General features: G+C 39.2%; 2 protein-coding genes across 9 annotated transcripts in view; both read right to left on the bottom strand.

Annotated features, from left to right (window-relative positions):
- Positions 1 to 121: 121 nt before the first annotated feature.
- LOC133487203 (interleukin-1 receptor type 2) lies at positions 122 to 9,828 on the bottom strand. 2 transcript variants are annotated; one of them, XM_061793405.1, is made up of 9 exons: positions 9,628 to 9,828; positions 7,403 to 7,673; positions 5,682 to 5,946; positions 4,656 to 4,824; positions 3,478 to 3,658; positions 2,451 to 2,543; positions 1,407 to 1,542; positions 1,178 to 1,323; positions 122 to 451 (listed from the first exon to the last, which is right to left on the bottom strand). In XM_061793405.1, exons 2-9 carry the CDS (start codon positions 7,485 to 7,487, stop codon positions 291 to 293), a joined length of 1,236 nt encoding a protein of 411 aa, XP_061649389.1. In that variant the 5' UTR covers positions 7,488 to 7,673; positions 9,628 to 9,828; the 3' UTR covers positions 122 to 290. The 2 variants fall into 2 exon arrangements, with proteins under 2 accessions (XP_061649389.1, XP_061649390.1); XM_061793406.1 differs by lacking the exon at positions 9,628 to 9,828 and adding an exon at positions 9,162 to 9,360.
- Positions 9,829 to 11,146: 1,318 nt separating this feature from the next.
- The window catches only part of LOC133487196 (mitogen-activated protein kinase kinase kinase kinase 4-like), a 91,278-nt gene continuing 75,650 nt past the window's right edge, over positions 11,147 to 26,774 (bottom strand). For all 7 annotated transcript variants that reach the window (XM_061793386.1, XM_061793387.1, XM_061793380.1 and 4 more), the window contains 7 exons: positions 25,186 to 25,329; positions 18,497 to 18,631; positions 18,314 to 18,414; positions 16,477 to 16,626; positions 16,244 to 16,403; positions 15,423 to 15,562; positions 11,147 to 14,333 (listed from right to left, as the gene is read on the bottom strand). In XM_061793386.1, coding sequence (XP_061649370.1) covers positions 14,250 to 14,333; positions 15,423 to 15,562; positions 16,244 to 16,403; positions 16,477 to 16,626; positions 18,314 to 18,414; positions 18,497 to 18,631; positions 25,186 to 25,329 — 914 coding nt within the window. In that variant the 3' untranslated portion in view covers positions 11,147 to 14,249. The remainder of the gene's footprint in view (positions 14,334 to 15,422; positions 15,563 to 16,243; positions 16,404 to 16,476; positions 16,627 to 18,313; positions 18,415 to 18,496; positions 18,632 to 25,185; positions 25,330 to 26,774) is intronic.

The following is a 26,774-nucleotide window of genomic DNA, read 5'->3' as shown; positions in this document are numbered from 1 at the left end:
GGAAGTGAATTTCTATAGGTTGGCAGCCTTGGGGCTTCTTTTTTTTATTGCACACATCCGCCATACATTTGAATTCTCATTTCCTTTTCCTAAAAAGTACATTTGACTTTGCTTGTGTTGGTGTCCAGTGCAATAATTAATGTTTTATTCAGCCTTAAAATATGACAAAATGAGCTCAACTCATATGTCAATGTGTGTGCTACAAAATGACAACGTGCGGAAAATTGCATCACTACAGAGTAGTCAGTGTTGCTGCCTCCTGTTGACCAAAACAAGTACTGCAACATGCTTTAGAAGGCGCTGTCCTGTCGTGCCAGGAAGTAGTCGGCTTTCTTCTTCTTCTTTTCCTTTTGCTTGGGCTTGATGACGAGCACGTAGAGGAAGATGAAGACCACCGCCAGGAAACAGGAAGTGGACACGCACGCCGTCACGAGCCACGTCAACGTCGAGTCTGAAGGGACAAACTTTGGTTTGGAAATGGGCACATCTCATTTCAAACCATAATTTCAACGCCTAACCCTTATTTTACACAGTAACCCTGGTTTGAAACCCTAATTTAAAAATCAAATCCCTCTTATTTCAAACCCTAATGTTTTGTTTGAAACCGTAATTTAACACCATAACTTCCATCCATCTATTTTCTGTACTACTTATCCTCACTCGGGTTGCGGGCGTGCTGGAGCCTATCCCAGATATCTTCGGGCGGGGAGGCAGGGTACACCCTGAACTGGTCGGCAGCCAATCGCAGGGCCCATATAAACAAACAAGCATTCGCGCACACATTCACACGTACGGGCAATTTCAAGTGTTCACTCAACCTACCACGCATGTTTTTGGGATGTGGGAGGAAACCCGAGTGTCCGGAGAAAACCCACGCAGGCACGGGGAGAACATGCCAACTCCACACAGGCGGGGCCAGGATTTGAACCCCGGTCCCCAGAACTGTGAGGCAGATGTGCTCACCAGTCGTCCATCGTGCCACCAACCCTAACTTGAAACCTTACTTTGAAAACCTAACCCACGTCTGAAACTCTAATTCTAATCCTGATTTGAAACTCTACTTTGAAACCCTAAACTAGCCTTTTAAAGCCAAATTTGAACTCTTAAAACCCTAATTTGAAACCCCTGCGGCCGTCTTGAAACCCTACTTTGAAAGCCTCCCTATTAGGCCGCTCACCTTCCACGTGGAGAGTGATGGTCACTTCCTGTCTCGCGACCTGGTTTTGGGCCACGCACGTTAGCTCCGTCCCTTCCTCTGCCTCTGCCATCGCCATGACGACCATCCTCACCTCCACCTGGCAGCCCGACGCCACGCGGCTTTCTCTGCGGAGACGGCGGCGACCGTTTTGTGACCGAGTGCACGTTTAAAAAATAAAAGCTTGACATGACAAATGAACGTGCAGTACTTCCTCGTGGCCTGCAGGGCACGGCCGTTCAGGTGGGACACGTCCACGTCGATGCCGTCCACCCACCACCGCACCGCGGTGTAGCGAGTCACGTGGCAATCCGTCAGCACCGTGCACGTCACTTCCAGTCCAGAACCTTCAAAGTGAAACAAATTATGTGAAGCAGCGAGCCGCTGTCTGATCCGTTTGAATGAAACGTACTTTTGCGTTTTACTCAAGTATTTTTGTTGTGAAGAAACGCTGCTTTTACTCTGTTACATTTAGCTACATTGCACCACTGACCTTTCTTTTATAGGTATGTATTATTGCTTGCTTTTTGGACTTTGGAATTTTGGACTCATCTGGTGTTGAAGAGAATCTCTTTTTTTTTTTTTTTTTTTTGCCGCTGTTGGGTTTTAATATGAAACGACAAAACTTTTTCATTAAAAGATCTTTTTTTTTCGCAATTAGCCTCTTAATTGCTTAATTTATATTGACTTAGAATCACCTAAATACAAATTATTAGCTTTAACCTGAAACCAGAAAGAAAAGCAAATTTTACTCCATTCAGCAAAAATGGAAATGTCTGCTTTTGCATTTGAACTCTTCATTTGTATCCATTATTGCTTGAGCAGTCGACATGTTTGCTTTGGTTTGTCAGAGAGACTTGTGTCACATGACTCCGTTTCACCAACCCAATGTTACTACGAGTGACGTTTGACTCCATTCCATCGCTCAAGCAATCACATGGCCGCAAACATATTCTCCGCGGCCCCGCCCACACAGAAGCAAAGTTTTCAAAGTGAAAACGGCAGAAACGGACGTTTATCTTGCAGAAGTCATTTGTGTCTGCATATTCGAGGACTCCACTCTGAACATCAACTGTTTCACGAGCATAAACAAAGAAAGTTAAAGTAAGAAATTACTTGTGGCTGAATTTTACGTAATATATGTTATTTGATAAAGATTACATTTATTAGTGTTTAGTTAAAGTGATTTTGTTGGGCAATATCTGAAGTCGCAGATTCAACGTTGATGATTTTCTCGATAAAGTTTGTCACTGACCGTGCGAGACCTCCAAGACGCTTCCGTTCAACGGCGAGATGATCAGCGGTGGCCTGGTTAACTCAGGTTCAGAGGTCGCACTTTGGTCACGTCCTGAAACAGAGATCATGTGGATTTATTACATTATTTGTCGTTACTTGGTATTTATTTAATATGTCAGTGGGTGGTGCCCAGTATGACCAAATCTTGTGGCTTCTGATTTCATAAAAAAAAAAAAAAAAAGTGTTTGTCTTTCATATAAAATAAAATCAGAAATAATTAATACATGCTTTGCTTTAAACCACAGGAAAAAATAAAACATTAAACAAATAATTTTTAATTAAAAAAACATTGCATTTGTAGAACAAACTATGAAGTTCTTTGTTATATTTTATTAACACAATATATTTGGGAGGTACATATTTGTGAAAAATGTAAAAAAACAAAAACAAAAATGGAGATACATAATTTTCAGTGGACAGCGATTTTTAAACTTGTTCGTGATCAATTTAGAAAAGCAAAACCCTTTATTTATTCATCCACCCACTCTCGCTCTCTCTCTGCTTATCCTCACTATGGTCGCGGGCGTACTGGCGCCTATCCCTCCCAGATGACTCTGGGCGAGAGGCAGGGTACACCCTGAATTGGTCGCCAGCCAATCGGAGGGAACATACAAAGAAACAACCATTCTACCTACGGGCAATTTAGAGTCTTCAATTAACCTACCATGAAAGTTTTTGGGACGTGGGAGGAAACCAGAGTACCTGAAGAAAACCCACGCAGGCACGGGGAGAACATGCAAACTCCACACAGGCGGGGCCGGGGATTGAACCCCGTTCCTCAGAACTGTGAGGCCGTGCCGCCCAAAAAAAGCATGTATCCCCAAATTCTTGACTTCCCCCAAAAAACAGATTCAACTGGACATTCTTTTCATTTGGTGGGGAGTTTCTTTTTTAACTCGATTTTTATTCCTTCATTTGATTTCTAGCAAAACTTTTTGGGGGTCAACTTGGTTTTGGAAATCCCGTAACAATGGCTGTTAGCGCACCTTTTACGAGGAGCCGGACGGTGCCAGTAAGTCGATACTCTTGGAAGTCGACGAGCACGCGGAGTCGACACGTGTACAAACCGGCGTCTGAAAGCCTCGCCGACGGGATCTGCAGTTTTCCCGCATCCTGCCGGAAGGACCACCACCTGTGGGCCTGGAGGCCCACTGCGCCACTGGAGTCCTGCGAACCAAATCATCACAATTTGTTTTCGAACCTTTTGCAGGATGTATTTGCATTTGGTTTAAACACTAAGAAGGGTATTCATAATCTCTCTTCAACATTTTTTTAAACATTTGTAACATTTTGTAGTATTTTTAAATGTTTACAGTAGTCATGCCATTGACATTTTGTACTGCTTTTTAGAATGATTCAGTAAAGTTAAGATATTTTTTTAGAACAGTTTCAAATTTTAGCAGTTTTATTAACATTTAGTGAAGTTTGAAACATTTTGTAGTGTTTTGAATATTTTTTCAAGGTTAGTGGTGTTTTTAAATCTTTTTAAGCTTTTAACACATTTAAAAAAAACATTTTTTCAATTTAGTATTTCTTTAAAAAAAATCGTTGATTTAGTAGAATTTTAAAATTAAAAAAATATTTTCTAAAAACATTGGTATCTTATTGCAAAAAAAAATAGCATTTAGTGGAGCATTTAGTCGTGTCTATTTTTAAGCTTTGGTAAAGTTTTTACCATTTTTGAAAAACATTGTTAACATTTAATAGTTTAAAACATTTTCTTTTAAGCTTTTTTATATAAACAGTTTTAAATTTTTGTTTAACATTTGGTATTTTTTTTCAAACAACATTAGTACAGCTTTAAACAGTAGTCTTTTTCACATTTATTTTAAAAATGTGTTTTAATGTGTAGTAATATTTTCATCATATGCTTTTAACAATTAGTAGTGTGTTTATAGTTATTTTCTTTACATTTGGTTTGTTTTCAACATTTAGTAGGCTTTTTACAATTACTTTTTAAGCTTTAGTAGTGTTTTAACAATTTTTTTTAACATTTACGTAGTAGTGTTTTAATATTTCTTTTTCAAATTTAGTTATATTTTAACATTTCTTTTTAAGCTATAGTAATATTTGAAACGTTTTTTTTAAAAAACAACATTTAGTATTGTTTTTTGCTGCACGCACAAAACTTGTCTTGGCTGCTAGGGGGCGCCGTTGCTCTCACCTTGACCCACTGGATGCGTGTCTCGGAGAGGTGATTCCCGGCGGGACATCTGAGCGTGACGTTTTCTCCCAGCATGGCGTTGTACTCGTACGACAGTTTGTCCATGTCGGCGGACGACGACGCGTACACCTGCAGCGTCACGCTGCCGCGGATGCAAAATGTCGCGTTTCTACGGCAACGCAACAACAACAGCAACAATGACCAACACGTTAAAAGGGTTGATACATTTCTTTTAAACATTTCGGGAGGTTTTTTATAATTCATGGCCCTTCCATCACTGTTTTTCTATTTAATTTTGATCATCTTGGATGTCCTTTTATCGGGTTTGCGGGATAATCTTGCTTGGAAATGCCCAAAATGCCTTTTCAAGCTATTCTAGTTGGTCTTTTCTGCCTGGCATTGGAGACGGTCAGATGTCTTGTAATTATATGACATGTAAATGAGCTTTGGTCTGATTGGATCGCTCATCTTCCTCGATTTAAATATGGAAAACTGCTTGGCTCTGATTAGTCCATATCACGGCGTCGGCTTGGGCCAGCCAAGCATTCATAGCGACGTTATACTTCCATGCAACATTCATACTTGTGACCCTCGCAAGAGTTTTCATCGCAGGGTTATTTATACACACTAATAATAATGATAATAAACTACTACATTTAGTAGTGTTTGTAACATTTCCTATTTTTGGTGCTTTTAACATTTAGAACTGTGTTAACATTTTTTGTGACATTTTACATTTTTTTTAAACATTTAGTAGAATTTTTAACATTCAGGGTTATTTTGAACAGTTAATAATTTTGAAACATTTCTTTTTACCGTTTAGTAGTGTTTTAATATATTTGAATATTTAGTAGTTTTTTTATATTGAGTATTAAAATTGTTTTTAAAAAGATTTTCACATGTAGTACTGTTTTTAACATTTGTTTCTAACATTAGTAATCCTCACAATTTTTGAAAAACATTGTCTTTTTTTTAATACTTTGTATTATTTTTAACATTTAGTAGCTGGAAGTAAAATTGAGTTACCTGAACGTGCAGGTGTACTCGCCCGAGTCAGAGGGCCGAGCCGGAAGCAGCCACAAGTCCGTGCCACGCTGCTGGACTCGGCCCTCGCTGTCATCGCCGCCATCGATGACGCTCGTGCGGTTGTTCTTGGCGATCCGGTAGGCGTCGTCGGGCGGGACGATGTCGCGTACTTTGAGGGCACTCCGGAACCCGGGAAACGACAGCATCACCGCCTCGCTCTCCAGACGGAACAGCTCAATCTCTGGCAACACCGTGAAACAGCCATCTGGCCAAAACACAACACTAATTATCTTGATTAATACTTTACACCAGGGACGTGCCAGTAGCTTTAGGTGCCCAGGCGCCTGCCCTTTTGCCCTTGATGCCCAAGGTGCCACTTGGTAACTTGGCGCCGTAACAGAGCAGGGAAACAAGGCACCACTGATTACGTCCCCTGCTACCCCTTACTCGTACACACAAACACAATTTTACAGCCAGTAAAACGATTGAATTCATCTTTAACCTGGGTCCACGCATTTCCCAACTGCTCTCGAATGCATCATAAGTTATGACGCTGACACAAAGGAGCAGCAGAGCTGCTCAAAATAGAACAAACAAGCCATCCGAGTTTACTTTTACATGTAGACAATGTATGACAAATGAATAGGACATGTTAACGTTAAGCGATTGATAATGTTGAGTGAGTCTGTGATTTTGAGATGTCGACTGACAAGGAGACGTCTGTCGCTCAGCTGTCCAGCTCTTAAATCAAAAGTTAGCATTTTGATACACTATGTTGTGTCATAAAGTCAAATCAGAGCCCTGATCAAAAACTGATATTGTTACCTAAAATATATCAACTCGCTTGCTCGCTATTTGAATCATACAATAAACATAGCCACCCATTGTTTTGCACTGGACGTAGTTATGGAGCATTGTTTTGAATATTATTGATGCTATAACCTCAGAAAGGTTTTGGCGGGCCTCAGGATTCCAAACTGGGTTCCGAGCCAGCACCTTTTGGGAATGACTGCTCAGGAGTATTATGAATATATTGTTGAGAGATTTTATTTACCTGCTTGATGTGTCTCACTTTTCAGTGTAAACAAATAATAAACATATATATATATATATATATATACATATACATGTATATATATATAATTATGAAGTAATTCAAGGCAGGGAAGCAATGCTATGCTGTGGATGGAGAATGTGAGGTGGACCACATTCTACCATTCATTTCTCAATTGTGTTTCATTGAAAACAAAAACAATTCTGGAGAATAAAACCACTAACATGTACAGAGCTCCAGGCATCACATGGGAATTTTATTTGGGCCACAGTATAGTTGTGACTTGCACACAAAATGCTAATATGTGACCACAGCATGGGTACAATTTGGGCACAAATGACTAATTTGTAGGTTTATTATCATTCCCATCAACAACTAAGCAAATAGTTCACACCTTTGCTAGAAACTGCAATTCCTGGTGCCCTTAAGGTACGTGTCTTTTCCTATTCTGTTTCATGATTTGGAAACACAAACACACCTGTCTGTATAAGGTTAAAAAAAAAAAAAAAAAAGGTTTGAGCAAAAGCTGCAATTCCTAACATATATTCGATTTTTGTTTTAACATTTTTAATACATTTTCAACATTTTAAAAACAATTCTTTTCATGTAGTTATTATGGGATGTAGAGTTAGAATTTCATCTTTCATTTAGGAGGCAATCGGCTCACCCTTGACAGGCATCGCCGGAAGCGCGAATCTTCGTCCGTCAGCAAATTCGACAGCGAGCATCATCAACGCCAAGATGGCCGACATGGCCCACGGGTTGGAGATGCGTCCGACGTGATGCTGTAGTGCACGGTTTTCAAGACTCCATGGCGGCCAGCTCACACTTGAGTCTGGAGGGTCTGAGTCCTACATTTGACTCTTAAGTAGAGGTTGATGACATCATCCATCGGTTGTCAGAGAAACGGCGTAACCACGCGATGGACCAACTCCAGCCTGACTCACGTCACATATAGGAGGAAAAAAATAAATAAACACTTAAAAACTTGCTTAAACTTTTTTTATTTTTCAAATATGCTTATATGAATATTACCATAATACAATAACTATTCATGTCATTGACATGGTAGGAACTTAAAATAACAATTTTCTTTAAAGTTGACTTCTGCTTCTGTTTCCTCAGGAGATTACACAAACACGCACACGTGCACACACACACACAAGAAAGGAGTTAATCGTGACAATTTTGTTTACATTTAGTTGTTGATATAAGTTTATAATGGGTTTAACATTTATTCTTAACGTGAGGATAAGCGGTACGGAAGATGAATAAATGTTTTTCGAAATCTTTTAATGTGTAGTAGTGCTTTTTACATTTTTCTTAAATATCTAGTAGTGTTTTAAACATTAGTCTTTAATATTTAGTGGGTTTTTAATTTTGGGAGTTTTTAACCTTTTTAAAAGGATTTTGCAGTGTTTTTTATACATGAAGGTACTTTTACATTTCTTTAATATTTTGTAGTATCTTTAACATTTAGTAATAATTTTAACATTTTTACATTTAGTAGTATTTTTAATGTTTTTCAAATTTTGAAGTGTTTTTAATATTAAGTACTACTTTTAACATTTAAACACAAGAAAACAACACACATTGAAAACAATAGTAATTAAGAAAATAAAATGTAGTAGTGTATTCAGCATTTGTTTTTAGAATGCTGTAGTGTTTTCAACATATAGTAATATTTTTAACAATTTATTATGATTTAATATTGCTGTTTAAGGGTTTCTTTGTTCAACATTTAGTCGTGTTTTTAAAATTTGTTTTGAACGTAGTACTGTTTTTAACATTTGTTTTTCAGTAGTAGTTTTAACATTCTAAAAAGATTTTGTATTATTTCTAAAATACATTACGCGTAATACATTTTGGTGTATTTTTTTAAAACATTTTTCTTTCATCTTTAGTCGTGTTTTTAACATTGCTTTTTAACAGTTATGTTTTTAACAATGTGTGATGACTGTTTTTGATTCCAAACTTTTTTTTAAACTTAGTAGTATTTTTTTTTTTTTTTTACATTTAATACATCAAATGTCCATCTCCAGATTATTTGCAGTTCAATTACAGGAAAACTAGATCGGTGGAGGACGCTGTTTCTTTTGCTTTAAAATGTGGATATGAACACGTGGACAAAGGAAACGTTCGATTTTTTTTATTGATTACAGCTCCAATTTTAACAAAATAATTTCCACTATCCTTATTCAAAAACTGTAGTATCTTAGTCGGTGTAATGCTGTTTGTGAACTGTTTTTAGTTTCTTAAGTTTGAGTCACAATGGGTCATTTAATGCCCAATGAATTTGTTTAAAGTACAAGTCCACTGTTGTTCTCTCATCATTTTCTTGCCTCTAAACAGAATAATCTGCTTCTAATCTAGTCGCGTCATCTAGTCGATGACAAGACTGTCCAATGACGATTCTCAACACAGACCTGACGTGCAATCGATGAGTGTATGTCATTGAGGAAGATCCCATCCATGAAATGAGTTTCCGTCAACAATGTGTTTTTAGTTTCTTAAGTTTGAGTCACAATGGGTCATTTAATGCCCAATGAATTTGTTTAAAGTACAAGTCCACTGTTGTTCTCTCATCATTTTCTTGCCTCTAAACAGAATAATCTGCTTCTAATCTAGTCGCGTCATCTAGTCGATGACAAGACTGTCCAATGACGATTCTCAACACAGACCTGACGTGCAATCGATGAGTGTATGTCATTGAGGAAGATCCCATCCATGAAATGAGTTTCCGTCAACAAATAACATTGTTAAACACATCTGACAAATACATATAACAACAAGCATTATTCATGTTATTAATGATATTAATTCATGAAATTATTAACCGACAGAGTGCACTCACTACATGAACAAGTATTTGAAGAAACAGTATGTACTTACATTCCACAAGTGCGTGTTCAGTTTCCTGTCAGTGTTGTTTTAAAGCCCCAACGAGAAGGTTAACTCCAATGTTTCCCAATGTAACACTTTGTACTCCACAACACACACATACACACACGCACACACAGCGCAGGGGGTCATTTCTACAATGATAAAGTTGTCATCGTTTGAGAAAAAGTCAGAACATTTCTAGAATATATTCAGAATATTAAGAGGGAAAAATAAATTAAGTCATAAAATTACAAGAATATATGTGTAATGTACTGGGAAATAGTCAAAATTGTAACGAGAAAAAAGTTGTAATGGTGCATGAATATGTTGGAACGTTATGAGAAAAACATTTTGAATATTAGAAGGAAAAAAGTCTTAATGTCGCAGGGGAAAGTTGTTATATTACAGGAAAAAAAGTGTTAATAAATAATAATGAGAAAAACTGTTTAGAGGAAAAGGTTGTAGAGAAAATAGTGTAATGTTAGAAATGTTATTGTTCAGCAGGAAAGTCTGTCGTGTTATGAAAAAAAGTCATGTCACGAAAATAAAGTAGTTACAAAAATACAGTTGTAATATCACAGGTCACGAAGAAGAAAAAAGATGTAATTTTGCAAGAAAAAAAGTGGTTTTAAGAAAAAGTGTTAACTTATTGGAAAAGTTGGTATATTACAAGAAAAAGTGGGTAATGTTACAATAATAAGTTGTAATGTTATGAGAAAATAGATGTAATGCTACAAGAAAAAGTGGTAATGTTATGAGAAAAATTCCAATTCATTCATTTTTAACAGAAGAAAAAGTGGTAATGTTACAATTTATTTGTAATATTATGAGAGGTCACAATATTTAGAGAAGTCAAGAAATGTTACAAGAAAAATTGCGTAATGTTATGAGAAACAAATTGCGTAATGTTATGAGAAAATAGTCGTACTGTTGGAAGAATAAGTCGGAATGTTATGAGAAGGGAGAAATGTAAGTGCAAGAAAAGAGCTAATGCTTCGACAATATATTTGCAATGGACGACGAGGAAAGTTGTAACATTTAAATTGCCAAGAAATGTTACTAAGTGGAATGTAACGTTACGAGAGCAAATTTGTATTGTTGAGAGAAAAGTCGTATTGTCATAATGTTGTTGGAAAAATGTCGTAACGTTACGATAAAAAGTCCATCCTTCCATCAATCCATTTACTTTACCGCTTATCGTCACTAGGGTCGCGGGCTGCTGGAGCCTATCCCAGCTATCTTCGGGCGGGAGGCGGGGTACACCCTGAACCGGTCGCCAGCCAATCGCAGGGCACATAGAAACAAACAACCATTCGAGAAAAAAAATAAAAATAAGTACAAAAAAAAGTCAATTTACAAAAAAAAAAAAGTCGTAAAGTTAAGAGAAAATAATTGTAATGCTTGGAGAGAAAAAAAATGCGCTTTGAGAAAAAGTGTAATAATGCTACGAGAATTATTTTTCTCATAATGTTAGTCCATGAAAATAATCGTAACGTTAGGAGGAAAAACTTTTAATATAACCAAGAGATCTTTTTTTCCAAGTTTATTGCAAGAAAATGAACGACAGGACGTCCTGTGGCACGCACACGCACACACACATACGTTAGCAACGTTAGCCTGGGAGCTGACAGGAAGTTGGTTTCTATTCAAATAAAAGCACTAATGAACAAAATGTCGTAAATGCATTTTCCAAAGAGGTACAACAAAAACAAACAAAAAAAGTCAAATGTGGCCTCAAGCTTCCACTAGCTAGCTTTACGAGGTCACCGTAGACGCTTCAAGCGACACTCAAAACCAACAACTAGTGTGCACAAGTTCACATGGATGACGCCAACTATATTATGCTGGTAGACGAAAAGGACGCATCCCAGTGGACTAAAAGAAAGCACTTGTTGATTTTGGAAGTCCATGGTGTTTAAATTAATAGGGTTCTCTCCTGGAGGTGGAAATCTGATGTTTTCTGAAAGTTTGAAGCGTCACGGATGATAACTGTGAGCAGTAAGAGAGGTGGCAGGGAACCTGTTCCTGTGCAAAATTGACACTCCAAGTCAATTTTCCTGATATTCAAAATCAATAGGGTTCTTAACTGGATGTGGAAAACTGATGTTTTCTAAAAGCTTGAGGACCAGCGGTTGTGAACTAACTAGAAACTGAGACGTGGCAAAGAACCTATTCCTGTACGTATGAGCTTTTTGATCATCCAGTTAATTTTTCAGAGGATTTCAAAATGCCTCACAGTTCTGTGGACCGGAGTTCAAATCCCGGCCCCACCTGTGTGGAGTTTGCATGTTCTCTCCGTTCTCAGACAATGGATGGATTTCGAAAAGAATAGGGGTCTCGTCGGGATCTGGAAAACTGATTTTTGAAACTTTCTTAAAGAGTAGCGATTGAAACTAACTTGAACTACTGACCAAGACGTGGCAAGGACTTTGAATCTGTGACTCTATTAAGTTATAATTTTTGACACCCAAATACATTGTCGGTTATACAAAGTTGACACGGTTCTTGTGTTGACATTAAAAAAAAAAATGCTTTAACTGCCACAAGTGACCAAGGCGTGTCAAAGAACATGTACCTGTTCCTGTACTGATTAGATTTTTGAAACCGAGATAAATCTCCGAATGTCAGATGATATTGGAAATCAATAGGGTTCTTGCCTGGATCTAGAAAGACTGGCGTCTCCTGAAAGTTTGAAGAGTAGCAGTTAATACCTGTGAATTGGAAAGAGATATGACTAAGAACCTGAACCTGTAGCGATCTGCCTCATTTGGCTCTAGAGAAAACGGTTCCAAAGAAAGTCTGAAGACTGGTCGGAAACTGTCAACAGCAACAAAATGGTGACCGCATTTGGGGGTGGAGCCACCATTTTGTTTCTTCCACGGGTGCCATAGTAACAGGAGAGGGCTTTTCTTAACTCCCAGTCGTTTGTGATTGGGCTCTGGCTTCTCAAACATCCGGGACATCAGCTGTGGCCTCATCATTGCTATGGTAACTGTTGTCCCCAAACACAAAATGGTGTCCGTGTGTGGGGGTAGACCCACAATTTTGTGTCTTCCAAAAGTTGCAATGGTAACAGGAGTCCAGGGAGGACTTTATGTCTTTGTGATCCAGCTCCAGCTTTTCAAACGTCACTGAGACTTCCTTGTCATTGTTGCTGTGGTAGGTAACTGTTGTCCCAAGCACAAAATCCATGTGTGTCCAGACATTTTTCATCTTTTGAAGTCTTCTTCAGTTGCTATGGTAACAGGAGTGGAAGGAGGACTTCCTGCCTCTGTGAGCTGACTCCAGCTTCTTAAGCATCCAGAATGTCGCTATGACATCCTTGTCATCGTTGCTATGTTAACTGTTGCCCCAAACACAAAAATGGTGTCCGTGTGTAAGGGGGTTGTTGATCCACCATTTTATGCCTTCCAGTCTTCCACGGTTGCCATGGTAACAAGGGTCCAGTGAGTTTTTGTCTTAATTTCCTGCCGTTAGAATGTTTGCTGACACATTATCGTTGCTATGGTAACTGTGGTCCCAAACACATCCATGTGTGTGTCAAGACACTATTGGCGGTGCCAGCATGATCTGCGGTGTGCATGTGCACCTAGCTACAGCAACAACACTGACAAAATACAGTACATATGTAGTACCTATACCTAACCCTAATCTTAAACCTAACCCAATTTTATGAGTAGACTTATTTGGTTAAGGTACCGCGTCCGTACCCATGTATTTTGTCCAACTTTTGTTGCCGTAGCTATCATCGCTCGACAAACTGTTGCGCATGCGCACCACAACTATTGTGTTGTGGATCTACCATTTTGCGTCTTACACGATTGTCATGCTAACATGGATTGTTTCTCCCTATTCTCAATTTCTTTATGGTCCGGAACACGTTGACGACATCTCATGCATCACAAACATACACTCTCATCAATAAATCAATATTTTGTCTATTCACAGCGTATTATTATAATATATATTTTTTGTACATACACAACTTTATTGACTTATTTTTTTGGTACGCACACATTCTGTGCAGACAGCACGTCGCCCTCTGTGGGTGGAAGCAAGCAAGACGGTGGGGTAAGGTTTGGATGTGCATTGGAAAATAATCATAATAATAATAAAAACAAAAAATAAGGGAAGACAAATAACTCACGCTCATGTGGGAGGATTAAGAAAAAAATATGACTCTGGAATCCATCTTGTTTGTCCTAGTTTGCCCTCACTTACTGCCTGAAGAGAGTCCCCAACTCACTTTACGTATCACCATGACAACACACTTCAACTTCATCATCACCACCACCACCATCATCATCTTCCATCATCCCGGTCACACGAGAACACTGACAAACATTTACGGACTGGTTAAAACTTTTCCGACAGTTAGAAGACGTTCAAAGTCCGGGAGAAACCAGAAGGACGAAGATGACGAGCACCAGGAAATTTTTCAGGGATTTCCTTCTTCAGGAATTCACATTTGACTCCTTCCTCCTGTCGCGGAAGGGTACGTGGAGTCCTCGTCCGCGGGTCCGGTGGGATTGCGGTTGTAGAAGTGGTTGGCTTCTGAGATCCAGTGTTAGCGAGGGCTAGGCAGAGGAGCAGAAGGAAGAGGAAGTGGACAAGGAAGAAGAGGAAGACGTCTACCAGCTGAGCAGGTTGCTTCGACCCAGTGTCATGAAGTAGACCTGACTGGACCCGCCGGACCGCACAGAGGCAAAGAAAACCTAAAGGGACAAACACAGACACACACACAGACTTATTAACACAACATTATACTTTTTATGGCTCAAGCAAAATTTGGACTGGTCCCAGGTTTGAGGGTCTGTTGGTGTGTTGTGACTGGGGATCCTTGATGGAGTGGAAAATCATGGGGTGAGGGCTGATTGGCTGAGGTGGGTGTCTGATGGCACATTTACTGTTTTCTACCAGACCTCTTGAATCAGCCAACTATGGAGGACATCCCACTGGCTCCAAATCTAGTCCTTGGTGCTTGAGACTGGCACCTAGGGCTCCTTGGCAAGTGGTTGGTGGTGGGGGCAGGATCTGTAATAGGTGTATGGTGGTGTTGTCTGAGTTTCTGCCAGGGCTCTTAACTCAGCCCCAATTCTGGTCCCAGGTGCTTAGGGTTGTGGGTGGTGCCGAGAGGTGCCTGGGGATCCACGACAGTGTGGTGGGGGCAGGAGCGTTATTGGGTGTCTGGTGATGCTTTTGGCTCGGTTCCCTTCAGCGGGTGGCTCACTGGCTCCTGGTCTGGTACCAGCTGGTTGGATCCTTGGCAGGGTATGGCTGGCTGTGGTGGGGCAGGATCTTTAGTAATGTGTCTGGTGCTGTGTATTCTGCCACCACGCTGCCTCCTGGCCTGGTTCATGGTTCTTGGGGGGTATGGCACCGGGTGTCTGGGGACCTTCAGTTGTGTGGCTGTCTGTGGTTTGGAGTCTGGTGGTGCCACGTCTGATGTCGCCCCCTCAGGAAGGTTGCCATCCCTCTGACTTGGTGGTGTGGGCAGATGTGCCAGGGGATCCTTGATGGGGGCAGGATCTGTAGTGGGTGTCTGGTGGTGCCGTGACTTCGCCAAGCCTTTTGGCACAACCCCCCAACAGACCACTGGCTCCTGGTATGGTATTTGGTGGTACCATGTCAGAGGTTGTTCCTTCTGACAACCCTGGTGGGGCTGGTTTGGCGTGTGGGATGCGGGTTGGGGTGGGCTAGGGCAGTGGCCTGCCTGTGCTTTGGGGCCCTCACACTGGGTCAGGACTTAAACCAAAGTATGTGGTTTAAGGACTTCAGCCTGGCGTGGAGGCTGGCGATCTCACCTTGTCATTCCTCTCGCACAGGAACTTGAGTCTCTGGGCCCTCTTGTGCATGAAGACACCATCCAGGTGGCCCGTCTCCACCGAGCGGATCTCAATGGCCTTCTCGCCCCAGCCCATGATTTGGTTGGAGCGGATGTAGGCTGCAAAAACAGAAAATCAATATCAACACGTCCAAACACTAAAAACGTATGTATCAAAGAAAATGTCAAAGGTTTATGGACTACCGGAAAGAGTTTATTAAAACAAAGTAACAATGATCAGTGTTAAGATATTTTTATTTTTTTCCAAAGGTGAAGACTTGTAAGTGAAAAACCCCATGTTTTCAATGGTCATTGGAAATTCGTAGTCAAACACGTTAAAAAAAAAGTAATCAATAATTGAACAACTGACAGTGACAGTATTGATTCCGATGTTGGCCTATTAATACCGTACCGACAGCAATAATGATGCTAATATGTAGATATTTTGACCCACGCAAGAAAATGCAAAAAAGAGAATACAGACTGGGAGGTGATGCCGAATTGAATTGTCGTCTTGTGAAATTGTAGGTGCTATTCAAAAATTATTTCAGAAAATCATACCTTTACAATATAAGAAAAAAAGTTAACTGAAAGAAACAAATCTTAATTGTAAATTTAAGAGAAAAAAGTAAACATTTTGCAAAAAAGTCCCACTTCAATTGCAAGAAAATTATTTTAATTAATTGAAAAGGAAATTTGTAGTTTTTAAGAAAAAAAAAAAAAGTACGGAATGAAAATAACTTAATAGGAGTTCTTGGCGAGTATTTTGCGAGTCTTTAGCGTCTGTTTTAGCAGTCTCACCGACAGAGGTGGGCATCTCCCCCCACTGCAGCACCACATCCTTGGTGATGCGTCCGTACGTGTTGACATAGACTCCCTCGTCCTCGTAGCAAACCAGCAGCTCGATGCCGTCCGTGTTGGGCAGAATGATGATAGCGTGAGACTGGATGTGCGTTTGGATCTGCCCGGAGAGAAGCTTACGGATGAGCTGCCTCATTCATCAATTAACAAAAAAGGCCCTTTTGCCGTCTTACATGGGTCGGCAGGTAAATGTCATAGACCGCCCCGGAGTCCACGTCCACAGCATGGAAGCCCGAGCACGAGCCGTAGATCACCTTCAACCTCTGGCCTTCCTCCACCGTCAAGTCTACAAGCAGGGGCTTGTGAACCAGCTCGCCGAAAGACTGCAGTTCACAAAAAGAAAACAGTTACCAGTTAACTCCACCAAGCACAAATGCAAGGAAGGGATTCTGGATTCACAATCATGCATTGTAAAAATGCATTATACATAGGTAGAAGGGTTTTCTAGAATTTTGAGGTTAACTTTGGGGATGCGTATTATACATGGGTGGGGATTATACACAAGGAATTACAGTAAGTGCGGCATGATAATGACTGACAAACATTCCAACTCTTCCGGTAGCCCTTGTGGTGGACAGAGCAACTACAACCAGCATTTCTCAAAATCGTGAACGTTTGGGATTGTTCAATAAAACCTAATTTTTAGCCAAATTCTGGTTGACAACTTGCTGGAAACGACGTGTATGTGAAAAAAAAATTAATGTGAATAAGAAAATTTAACTGACTGCCATAAAATCCTTGCACCCTCACCTTTAAGTCATAATTTTACGAGAAACAAGTTGGAGCATTAATAGAAAAGGTCACAATTTTATGACAAAAATAACTTCATGCGAAAAAAACCCTTGAAATTTCATAAGACAAAAAACAAATTCTCATGAGAAATAAATGTATAATTTTACGAGAAAAAGCTGCAACTATAAAGGACAAAAAAATTCATTCATTAATTCATTTTCCGTACCACTTATCCTCACTAGGGTGGCGGGCAGTCAATGGAAGAAGCTGGCTCAAGAGAGATGGAACGTCACCTCTCTGGCAGGGAAGGAACCCGAGCTGGTGTGTGGGGTTGAGAAGTTCCGACTAGATATAGTCAAGACTCACCTCCACACACAGCTTGAGCTCCGGTACCAGTTATCTCGATAGGGATGGGACTCGCTTCCACTCTGGAGTTGCCCACAGTGAGCGGCGCCGAGCAGGTGTGGGTATACTTACAGTATTGCCCCCCAGCTCAGCACCTGTACATTGGGGTTCAACCCAGTAGGCGATCCCAGCTATCTTTCGGGGAGAGTACACCCTGAACTGGTCGCCAGCCAATCACAGGGCACATATATACAAACAACCGTTCGCACTCACATTCACACCTTTGGGCAATTTAGAGTCTCCAATGAACCTACCATGCATGTTTTTGGGATGTGGGAGAAAAGCGGAGTACCCGGAGAAAATCCACAAAGGCACGGGGAGAACATGCAAACTCCACACAGGCGAGGCCGGATTTGAACCCGTGTCCTTAGAATTGTGAGGCCGATGTTCTAACCAGTCCACCGTGCCGCCCAAAAAATTTGATTATACAAATAAAAAGACTGGTGAAACTTAAAAGGGGTAAATTGAGAAACAAGTTGTGACATTATGAAACAAAACTGGTAATTGTACAAGAAATCTTAAGGACTTAAAGGGTAGAAGAATTTTTGTTTGGATTTTGTCCAAATTCAGGCACAATTTTACGAGAAAAGCCGTAGCTTTACGACAAAAGACGCAACTTTAAAAGATAAGTCATAATTTTGGAAAAAAAAGTTGCATGTCTAATTTTACGAAAATTAAATCTTAATATTATGAGAAAAAAAAAATGGTAAAAAGTAAATTTTATGAGAAAAGTTTGAATCCTAGGTGAAAACAATATTGAAAAAAAGTCAGAATTTTAAAAGACATTTTTTCCTAGCCACCCGTTTCAAGGCGTGAGCTGTCATCAATACCACCCTCATCTTGAATTTTGTCAGTTCGGGACCAACTCCTTACCTTGAAGGCCATGAACTTGTGGTAAGGTTTGGGTGCCCACGCGTAGACCTCCACAGAGTTCTTCAAGGCAAGAACCAAGAACTTGATCCTCTCATATTTGACTGCAGGTCAGAGTTCAAAGTCAAGAACTAAGAAGAGGAGTAGCAAAGGGTAACGCTGGGTGGAAATGAGGCTGGGACTTACCGACTTTGTAGTGGACGCAACCTTCCAGGTCGCCCACGGTGGTCCAACCTTGTTTCTTCTCCACCTCGGGGTCGTTGTGCAGAATCTTGTTCCGCAGCCACGACAAGTAGTAAACGCGCAGCTTGTTCTTTTTACCTGGTGGTGTAAGCATGATCATCTTTGGAAAGACAATTTTTGAGTTGGAGCTAATGAAATGGTGTTCCGACTGAAGTAGCGAATAATGTATATTTACAGGGTATTTGCAGGTTTAAGGAAGGCAAATAAAAGTATTTAAGAGACCACTTCAATCCAACTTTCACTATGATAAGAAAAGTCATGAATGAAAGAGCAGAAAATTGTGAGATAAAATATTCATTTTACAGTCAAAAGGTTATTTTAGTAGTTTTGTAACAGAAAAATTGCTCATTTTTTCATGAGAATGTTATAATTTAGGAGATAAACAGATTATAATTTATAGATAATATATAGATAGATAATTTAGGAGGAAAAAAGTCAAAGTTTGGGAAAAATAGGTATTCATTTTAGGAGAAATAACTTAATTTGGTGGGTAGAGGTTGTAATGTTACAAAACATAAGTCGGAATATGTACAGTGGGGCAAAAAAGTATTTAGTCTGCCACCAATTATGCAAGTTCTGCACCTTAAAAAGATGAGAGAGCCCTGTAATTTTCATCATAGGTATACCTTACCTATGAGAGACAAAATGAAAAAAAGAAAATCAGAAATCACGTCTGATTTTTTAAGAATTTATTAGGAAACTTAAAGTAAATATTTGGTCAATAACAAAAGTTCATCTCAATACTTTGTTATATACCCTTTGTTGGCAATGACAGAGGTCAAATGTTTTCTGTAAGTCTTCACAAGGTTTTCACACACTGTTGCTGGTATTTTGGCCCATTCCTCCATGCAGATCTCCTCAAGAGCAGTGATGTTTTGGGGTGGTCGCTGGGCAACACAGACTCTCAATCCCTCCAAAGATATTCTATGGGGATGAGATCTGAAGACTGGCTAGGCCACTCCAGGACCTTGAAGTGCTTCTTACGAAGCCACTCCTTCGTTGCCCAGGCGGTGTGTTTGGGATCATTGTCATGCTGAAAGACCAAGCCACGTTTCATCTTCAACGCCCTTGCTCATGGAAGGAGGTTTTCACTCAAAATCTCACAATACATGGACCCATTCATTCTTTCCTTTACACGGATCAGTCATCCTAGTCCCTTTGCAGAAAAACAGCCCCAGTTTTATCTGACCATATGACATTCTCCCAGTCCTCTTCTGGATCACCCAAATGCTCTCTAGCAAACTTCAGACGGGCCTGGACATGTACTGGCTTAAGCAGGGGGACACGTCTGGCACTGGCACAGGATTTGAATCCCTTGCGGCGTAGTGTGTTCCTGCTGGTAGCCTTTGTTACTTTGGTACGAGCTCTCTGCAGGTCATTCACTAGGTCCCCCCCGTGTGGTTCTGGGATTTTTGCTCACCGTTTTTGTGATCACCACGGGGTGAGATCTTGCGTGGGGCACCAGATCGAGGGAGATTTCAGTGGTCTTGTATGTCTTCCATTTTCTAATAATTGTTCCCACAGTTGATTTCTTCGCATCAAGCTGCTTACCTATTGCAGATTCAGTCTTCCCAGCCTGGTGCAGGTCTACAATTTTGTTTCTGGTGTGCTTTGACAGCTCTTTGGTCTTGGCCATAGTAGAGTTTGGACTGACTGTTTGAGGTTGTGGACAGGTGTCTTTTATACTGATGAGTTCAAACGGGTGCCATTAATAGAGGTAACGAGTGGAGACCAGAGGAGCCTCTTAAAGAAGTTGCAGGTCTGTGAGAGCGAGAAATCTTGCTTGTTTGTCGGTGAGCAAATACATATTTTCCACCCTAATTTGCTAATAAATTATTTAAAAATAAGACTGTGATTTTCTGGATTTTTCCCCCTCATTTTGTCTGTTATATGTGAGGTATACCTATGATGAAAATTATCGGCCTCTCATCTTTTTAAGTGGGATAACTTGCACAATTGGTGGCTGACTACACTTTTTGCCCCACTGTAAATTTATGAGAAAAGTGATAGTTTTAGAACAAACAAGTTATAATTTGGGGGTATAGTTGTAACTTTGCGCGAAACTAGTCGAAATAAGTTAGAATTTTACGAGAAATAAATAAATTGTAATTTTAGAAGAAACCGGTTGTAATATTGGGGGGAAAAGTCATAATCTGACATTCATTCATCGTCCGTTCCGTTTATCCTCACTAGGGTCGTGGAGGTGCTGGAGCCTATCCCAGCTATCTTCAGGCGAAAGGCAGGGTACACCCTGAACTGAACATAATCTGATAATTAAGTCAAAGTAAGTTATACTTTTACGAGAAATAAGTTCACATTTTGGGACATTTTGGAGTAAAAAGTTAATTTACGAGAAATAAATCATAATTCTAGGAGAAATACTTTGGAATTCATGGAGGAAACGCGTGATTTTACAAGACAAAAAAATTAAATAAGTCGTAATTTTACCATAAATATGTAAATTTCTGTAGCGAAAAGTTGTAATTTTATGAGAAATAAGTTTTAGGAGAAACAAGTAGTAATTTAGGGGAGAAGTAAACCGTAATTTTACAATAAATAAGTAAAAATGTTTGGAGCAAAAGGTTGTAGTTTTATGAGAAATAAGTCATCATTTTTGGAACAAAAAGTCATAATTTCAGAAGAAAAAGGTGAAATTTAGAAATAAATAAAATAAGTTTGCAGTTTTGAGAGACAAAAAATTGTAATTCGAAATGAAAAATGTGTCATTTCATGAAAAACAAGTTGCAACGTTATGAGAAAAATGGCCAAATTTGAGTCATAATTTGACAAGAAACATGGCAAAAAAATTCAATTTGACAAGAAAAAAACCAACACAGGGTGAGGAACAGCTTCTGGAAAGAAGCTGAGACTATTAAACTCGAACAGTGCTCTCTAGCCCCGACATCAGCCCCCCCTTCCCTATTCATCCATGCACAATGAACACTTCAACATTCATTCAAGTACAAAGGACCCTGGCAATATATATGTAAAATAATATGTGCAATTCAAGCCTCTGGCATTTGTATTGTCGCTGCATCCAAACCCTTGCTCTCGTCTTATTTTATTTTTGTTCTTTTATTTCTATTTTACAAGTCTTGAGACTTAATGGGGTAATCTTGGACCTTGGGTATCACATTTTAGGCCAGATCATGTGTATATGTGTTTTGGTATGACAATTAAAGTCCTAGAATCAAGCATGGAAAAATACACCCAACAACAACAGCATGTCAAGAACAGCTGCAGCTCTGGTCGCATTACGACAAAATGTGGCCAGTGACATGCTCCTGCACATGCGTTACAACATGTGGCGTGCGAGCCACACTCTGTGGACACTGATGAAAGTTTCCTTGACGTGTGCACTTTTCTACCACAAAGCATTTTTGTTCCTTCAACGATAGAAACAACACGTTACATGTTGTCGCCATCACCAACAGATAATATTTACCCAACATCCTATGACTGATAACCTATGTGTTGTCACCCTGCCTGCACTCAGTCTGTCAATGTGTGGGGACTTGAAAACAAAACTAAAAAAACTATGCTATTTATGTCTGTGTGCAGCTTTGCATGTGTATGTTGACACTTGTGCAGTGAAAAGAGATCGAGAGAGAGAAAGCGAGAACGTAACATATTGTAAAAATTAACGTGAAAAAAGTTGGAATTTTCACGCCGGGAAAAAAAAAATAATCATAATCTTATGAGTGAACATTGAGAAAAACCCAACATTATATTTATTGTTATTATTTATTATAAGTATTTGGTCAATAACAAAAGTTCATCTATAGGTATATATATATTTGCAAGAGTCAACAATGGGAAAATTGTGGCAATACAAGGAAAGTAGTCTTATTTAATATTATACACAAGAAAACAAGAACATTATGAAAAAAAAAGTTGGAACTTGGAATGAATCCACAATTTCCTAAAGTAGGGATTTTGTAAGAAAAACTAACATAACGAGGAAAAAATGTGGAATTTTACGAGAAAAAAGACATTTCACAACAAATTTGTAAATTTACAAGAAAAAAAGTCAATTTAAAAAGAGTAAACTGATAACATTGTAATAATACAAGGAAAAAAAGTTTTAGCTAAAAACATTACAAGATATAAATTGCAACTTGGAATAAATCCATACTTTGAAGATAAATAAAGGGACTAAAGTAATAATTTAAGGGAAAAGCCTAACGTCACAAGAGGAAAAAACAAACTTTCAAGAAGTTGTATTTTTATGTGAAAAATCCACCATTTTACAATACTGAGAAAAACAATCCAAAAAGTGTTTTTTTTTATTTTTTTTTAAAAAGAACATTACAATAAATAAGTTGTAATTTTATGTTAAAAAAACAATTATGACTTGTAAGCTGTAACTTAAAACTAAGCCAATTTTTTAAGACCTCTTAATTTCACAACAAAGCTATAATTTGATTTAAAAAACAAGTCCTCATTTTTCAAAAGAGACGTAATTTTACAAGCTAAGTTCTATGATGAGGAAAGTTATCACTTCAGGAGAATATACAGTGGTGATAACATTTTGCGCAAAAAAGTCTGAATTTTTCAAGACTAAAGTCATAATATAACGCCAAAGTTTTAATTTGACAAGAAAAAAAAAATAAAATCCTACTTTTACAACAAAGTTATAATTTCACTATAAAAAAGTCAACAATAACAGAAAAATGTAACATTACTCTAGACATTATAAAAATAATTTTAAAAAAAGTCACAAGGGGAAACCAGGATAGTGCCCCACTAGGTCAAAACCCATTGATGAATTATTATTTTTTTTTAATATGAATCCTAATTTCTCGTGTAAAATGCGTATTCCCCCCAAATTCAATTCAATAGAGCACATTATTCTTTCACATTGTACAAATGTTCGTATACCTGGGGGATATGAAATAGCTGTACTCTCATCCCAATAAGATATTTAATGTCTAATGTTACAAACTTATATAGGAGGCGGGGTACACCCTTAACTGGTTGCCAGCCAATCGCAGGGCACATATAAACAAACAACCATTCGCACTCAAATTCACACCTACGGGCAATTTTGAGTCTTCGATCAACCTACCACACGTTTTTGGGATGTGGGAGGAAACCGGAGTTCCCGGAGAAAACCCACACAGGTACGGGGAGAACATGCAAACTCCACACAGGCGGGGCCAGGGATTGAACCCCGCTCCTCAGAACTGTGAGGCAGACGCTCTAACCAGTCGGCCGCCTGTATATATATATATATATTATGATATAATAATAGGTGAAAAAGTTGCTTAAGCAGTCCGGCACACCAAAAACTAACGTGTGGAATACATTAAACTGCCTTTAGTTCCGTAGGGGAATAATGTCAACCCACCACCACAATACTTTCATTCCAATATCATACGTAATGGCTATTGTTACAAATGTATATACAAACCCCAAATCCAATGGAGTTGGGACGTTGTGTAAAACCTAAATAAAATCAGAATACAATAATTTGCAAATCCTTTTCAACCTACTCTATATTCAATTGAATGTAGTACAAGGACAAGATATTTAAAGTTCAAACTGTTAACGTTAGGTTTTTTTTTTTTTGAAATATAAACACATTTTTAATTTGAGGCCTGCAACAAAAAAGGTGGGACAGGGGCATTTTTACCACTATGTTATATCACCTTTTAACCATACTCAATAAACGTTTGGGAACTAAGGACGCTGATTGTTGAAGCTTTGTTGGTGGAATTCTTTCCCATTCTTGCTTGATGTGCAACTTAAGTTGCTCAACAGTCCAGGGCCTCCGTTGTTGTATTTTGCGCTTCATAATACGCCTCCCATTTTCAAAGGGAGACAGGTCTGGAATGCTGGCAGGCCACTCTAGTAATCACTCTTACTACAAAGCCACGGTGTTGTAACACATGCAGAATGTGGCTTGGCATTGTCTTGCTGAAATAAACAGGGACGTCCCTGAAAAAGACGTTACTTGGATGCTGACAGACCTTCCCATTGGAAGTTAATTGGCCACTGGCCATGGTGGGTTCGGTGGTGACTGAGTGGGAGGCTAATCATTTGTGGGGGGCGGAGGGCGGTAGACGGACTGTCTCTCCGATCGGATACGAATCCTCGATGGAGAAGCGCGGCCCGGTACCAAATGGCCCACGGCCCTGCCCGATCATTGGGGAACACTGCTCAAGAGCGTATTATACATGAGACATTACGGTAATTCAATTGTAATGTACATCCATAAGTGTGTATTGTTAAAATTTTAAGGCCTCAAATGGAAGCTTATGAAACCTGTTGCAACAAATGCAAGCTTCTGAAAACAACACAGTCGTGGTCATGCAACAAAGGTGAAGACAACAAAGTTGTAGTTACGCAACAGAGACAGGAACTTTCCCTATATAAACGAGAGAGAGACGTAGCTCAGGGCTCGAACTGCAAGATCCACTCTAAGTGGTGACCGGCATACGAGACCAGAAGCTTCTGTAAGTGTGATTTTGTATATGTAATAAAAATCCTGTGCTAAACTCTCACCAACTCGCCTTGCTGATGAACTCCGATTCTCTTGAACACAACCGGGAACGAGACGTCCCTCCCGAGGCGCCTAGGGCGACCCAAAAGCGGACTGTGTGTGTGCGTGCACGTGTAAGTTCACATACCTGATATAGTGACGAGGACATTGAGTCCCTCCAACACGTCCATTTGCTGGAAACGTCTTCGGTTGATGAGCGGGTAAACTTTACCCTGACCGCTGCGATCCAAAAGCATCAGACCACTCTCGGTGCCCACCAGCAAGTTCACCCCTGTCACAAAATACAGAACCTAAAATAGAAGGCAACATCGCCACCCGCTGGGTGAGGACAGACTCGCAGGATAAAGCCATCAAGTGAAAAGGTTGATTGTATTTTTCGAGAATAAAGAAAAAAAGCCACAACGGTAAAGTCTTTTTTGTAATTTAACAAAAAAAAATTTTTTATTTTACAAGAATAAAATTGGAACAATAAGGGATAAAGGTCAGCATTGTGGGAGGACTAGCAACATTACAAGAAAAAAAAAAAAAAAGTTTGCCCTTCCCATAGGCTCACCACCTGTGGGAGGGGCCATAATGTTAAGAAAAATTTAACATTGTGAGAAAATGGTTGTAATTTACATGAGGAAAAAAAATGCATGATTTTATAAGAGCAAAGTCATAATTTTCAAAGGATAAAGTCTTAAAATTAGAAAAGAGATGTAATTTTACAAGGAAAAAAAAACTAAAGTTGGAGCATTACTAGAAAAAGAAATGGTTTACATTATGAGATCATTAGGATTACGAGAAAAACTGATTGTTTTCAGAACACTATAGTTTTTTTTTTTATTTCACTGGATTAATTTTATGAGAAAACATTTATGAGCATTACCATAAAAAAATACAATACAATACATTCTGAAGAAAAAAAGAGTTGCAGTACGAGGAATATTTTTTACTTTGACAAGGAATAAATACGCCATTTTACAAGAATAATAATTGCTGAGTTTATTAAATATCACAAGTCAATATAGTCAATTTAATATTTTTTCGCAAATTGATACTATTGGTCTGTCCCCACTTTGTCAGTTATTTTTACGCATATTAACCAATTTAAAGTCATGAAACTAGGTTAAGAACAAATCTAATGATGCTCTTGAACGCTCAAAATGCCTGAAAAGTGTCGTGAATCTATTTCTTCATTCTGTGGAAGCCGTGCGTCCTAATAGTCACCTATATTCAAAGTCTGGATGTTTTGTATACAATAAAACAATAGTGGTGTTATGAGTAGGCTGTTTTGTTAAAACCAAACACTGTAATGCTTCATTGCAGAAGGACGCTCGTCAGCCTTTGAGGTAAGTTTGCACGCACTATAATATGCGGGGTTAGTCGGCTCATTGGTGTGTTTGTTGCAACGGTCATGGCTCTTAGACCTTTGAAAAACAGGGGACATGATGTTACATAGGCAATTGTGACATATTAAAGGCTTTTTGTACGGTCGGGGCTCGGTGTGACCGCAGACCTTGATGTGCACGGCTGCCGTCCAGCGCCATATTCGTACGATTTTAATCAATGACCGTGTAATAAATTAGCAATTTTTCTCACATTGAATTAGCGATTGAACATAATGTTTAGGTGATGTGTTGGTGTGAGCGAGCGAAGTAGATGATAGCAATGGTAATGAATTTCCTGCAGCTCAACCAGGTCAAAACCAAGGTTTTAGTCATTGGTCCTGAATGA

Source organism: Phyllopteryx taeniolatus, chromosome 12 (assembly GCF_024500385.1).
Source record: "Phyllopteryx taeniolatus isolate TA_2022b chromosome 12, UOR_Ptae_1.2, whole genome shotgun sequence".
In the NCBI taxonomy this organism is placed as follows: domain Eukaryota; kingdom Metazoa; phylum Chordata; class Actinopteri; order Syngnathiformes; family Syngnathidae; genus Phyllopteryx; species Phyllopteryx taeniolatus.
The sequence above is the reverse complement of the archived record's forward strand: the minus strand, read 5'-3'. Positions and strand labels throughout refer to the sequence as shown.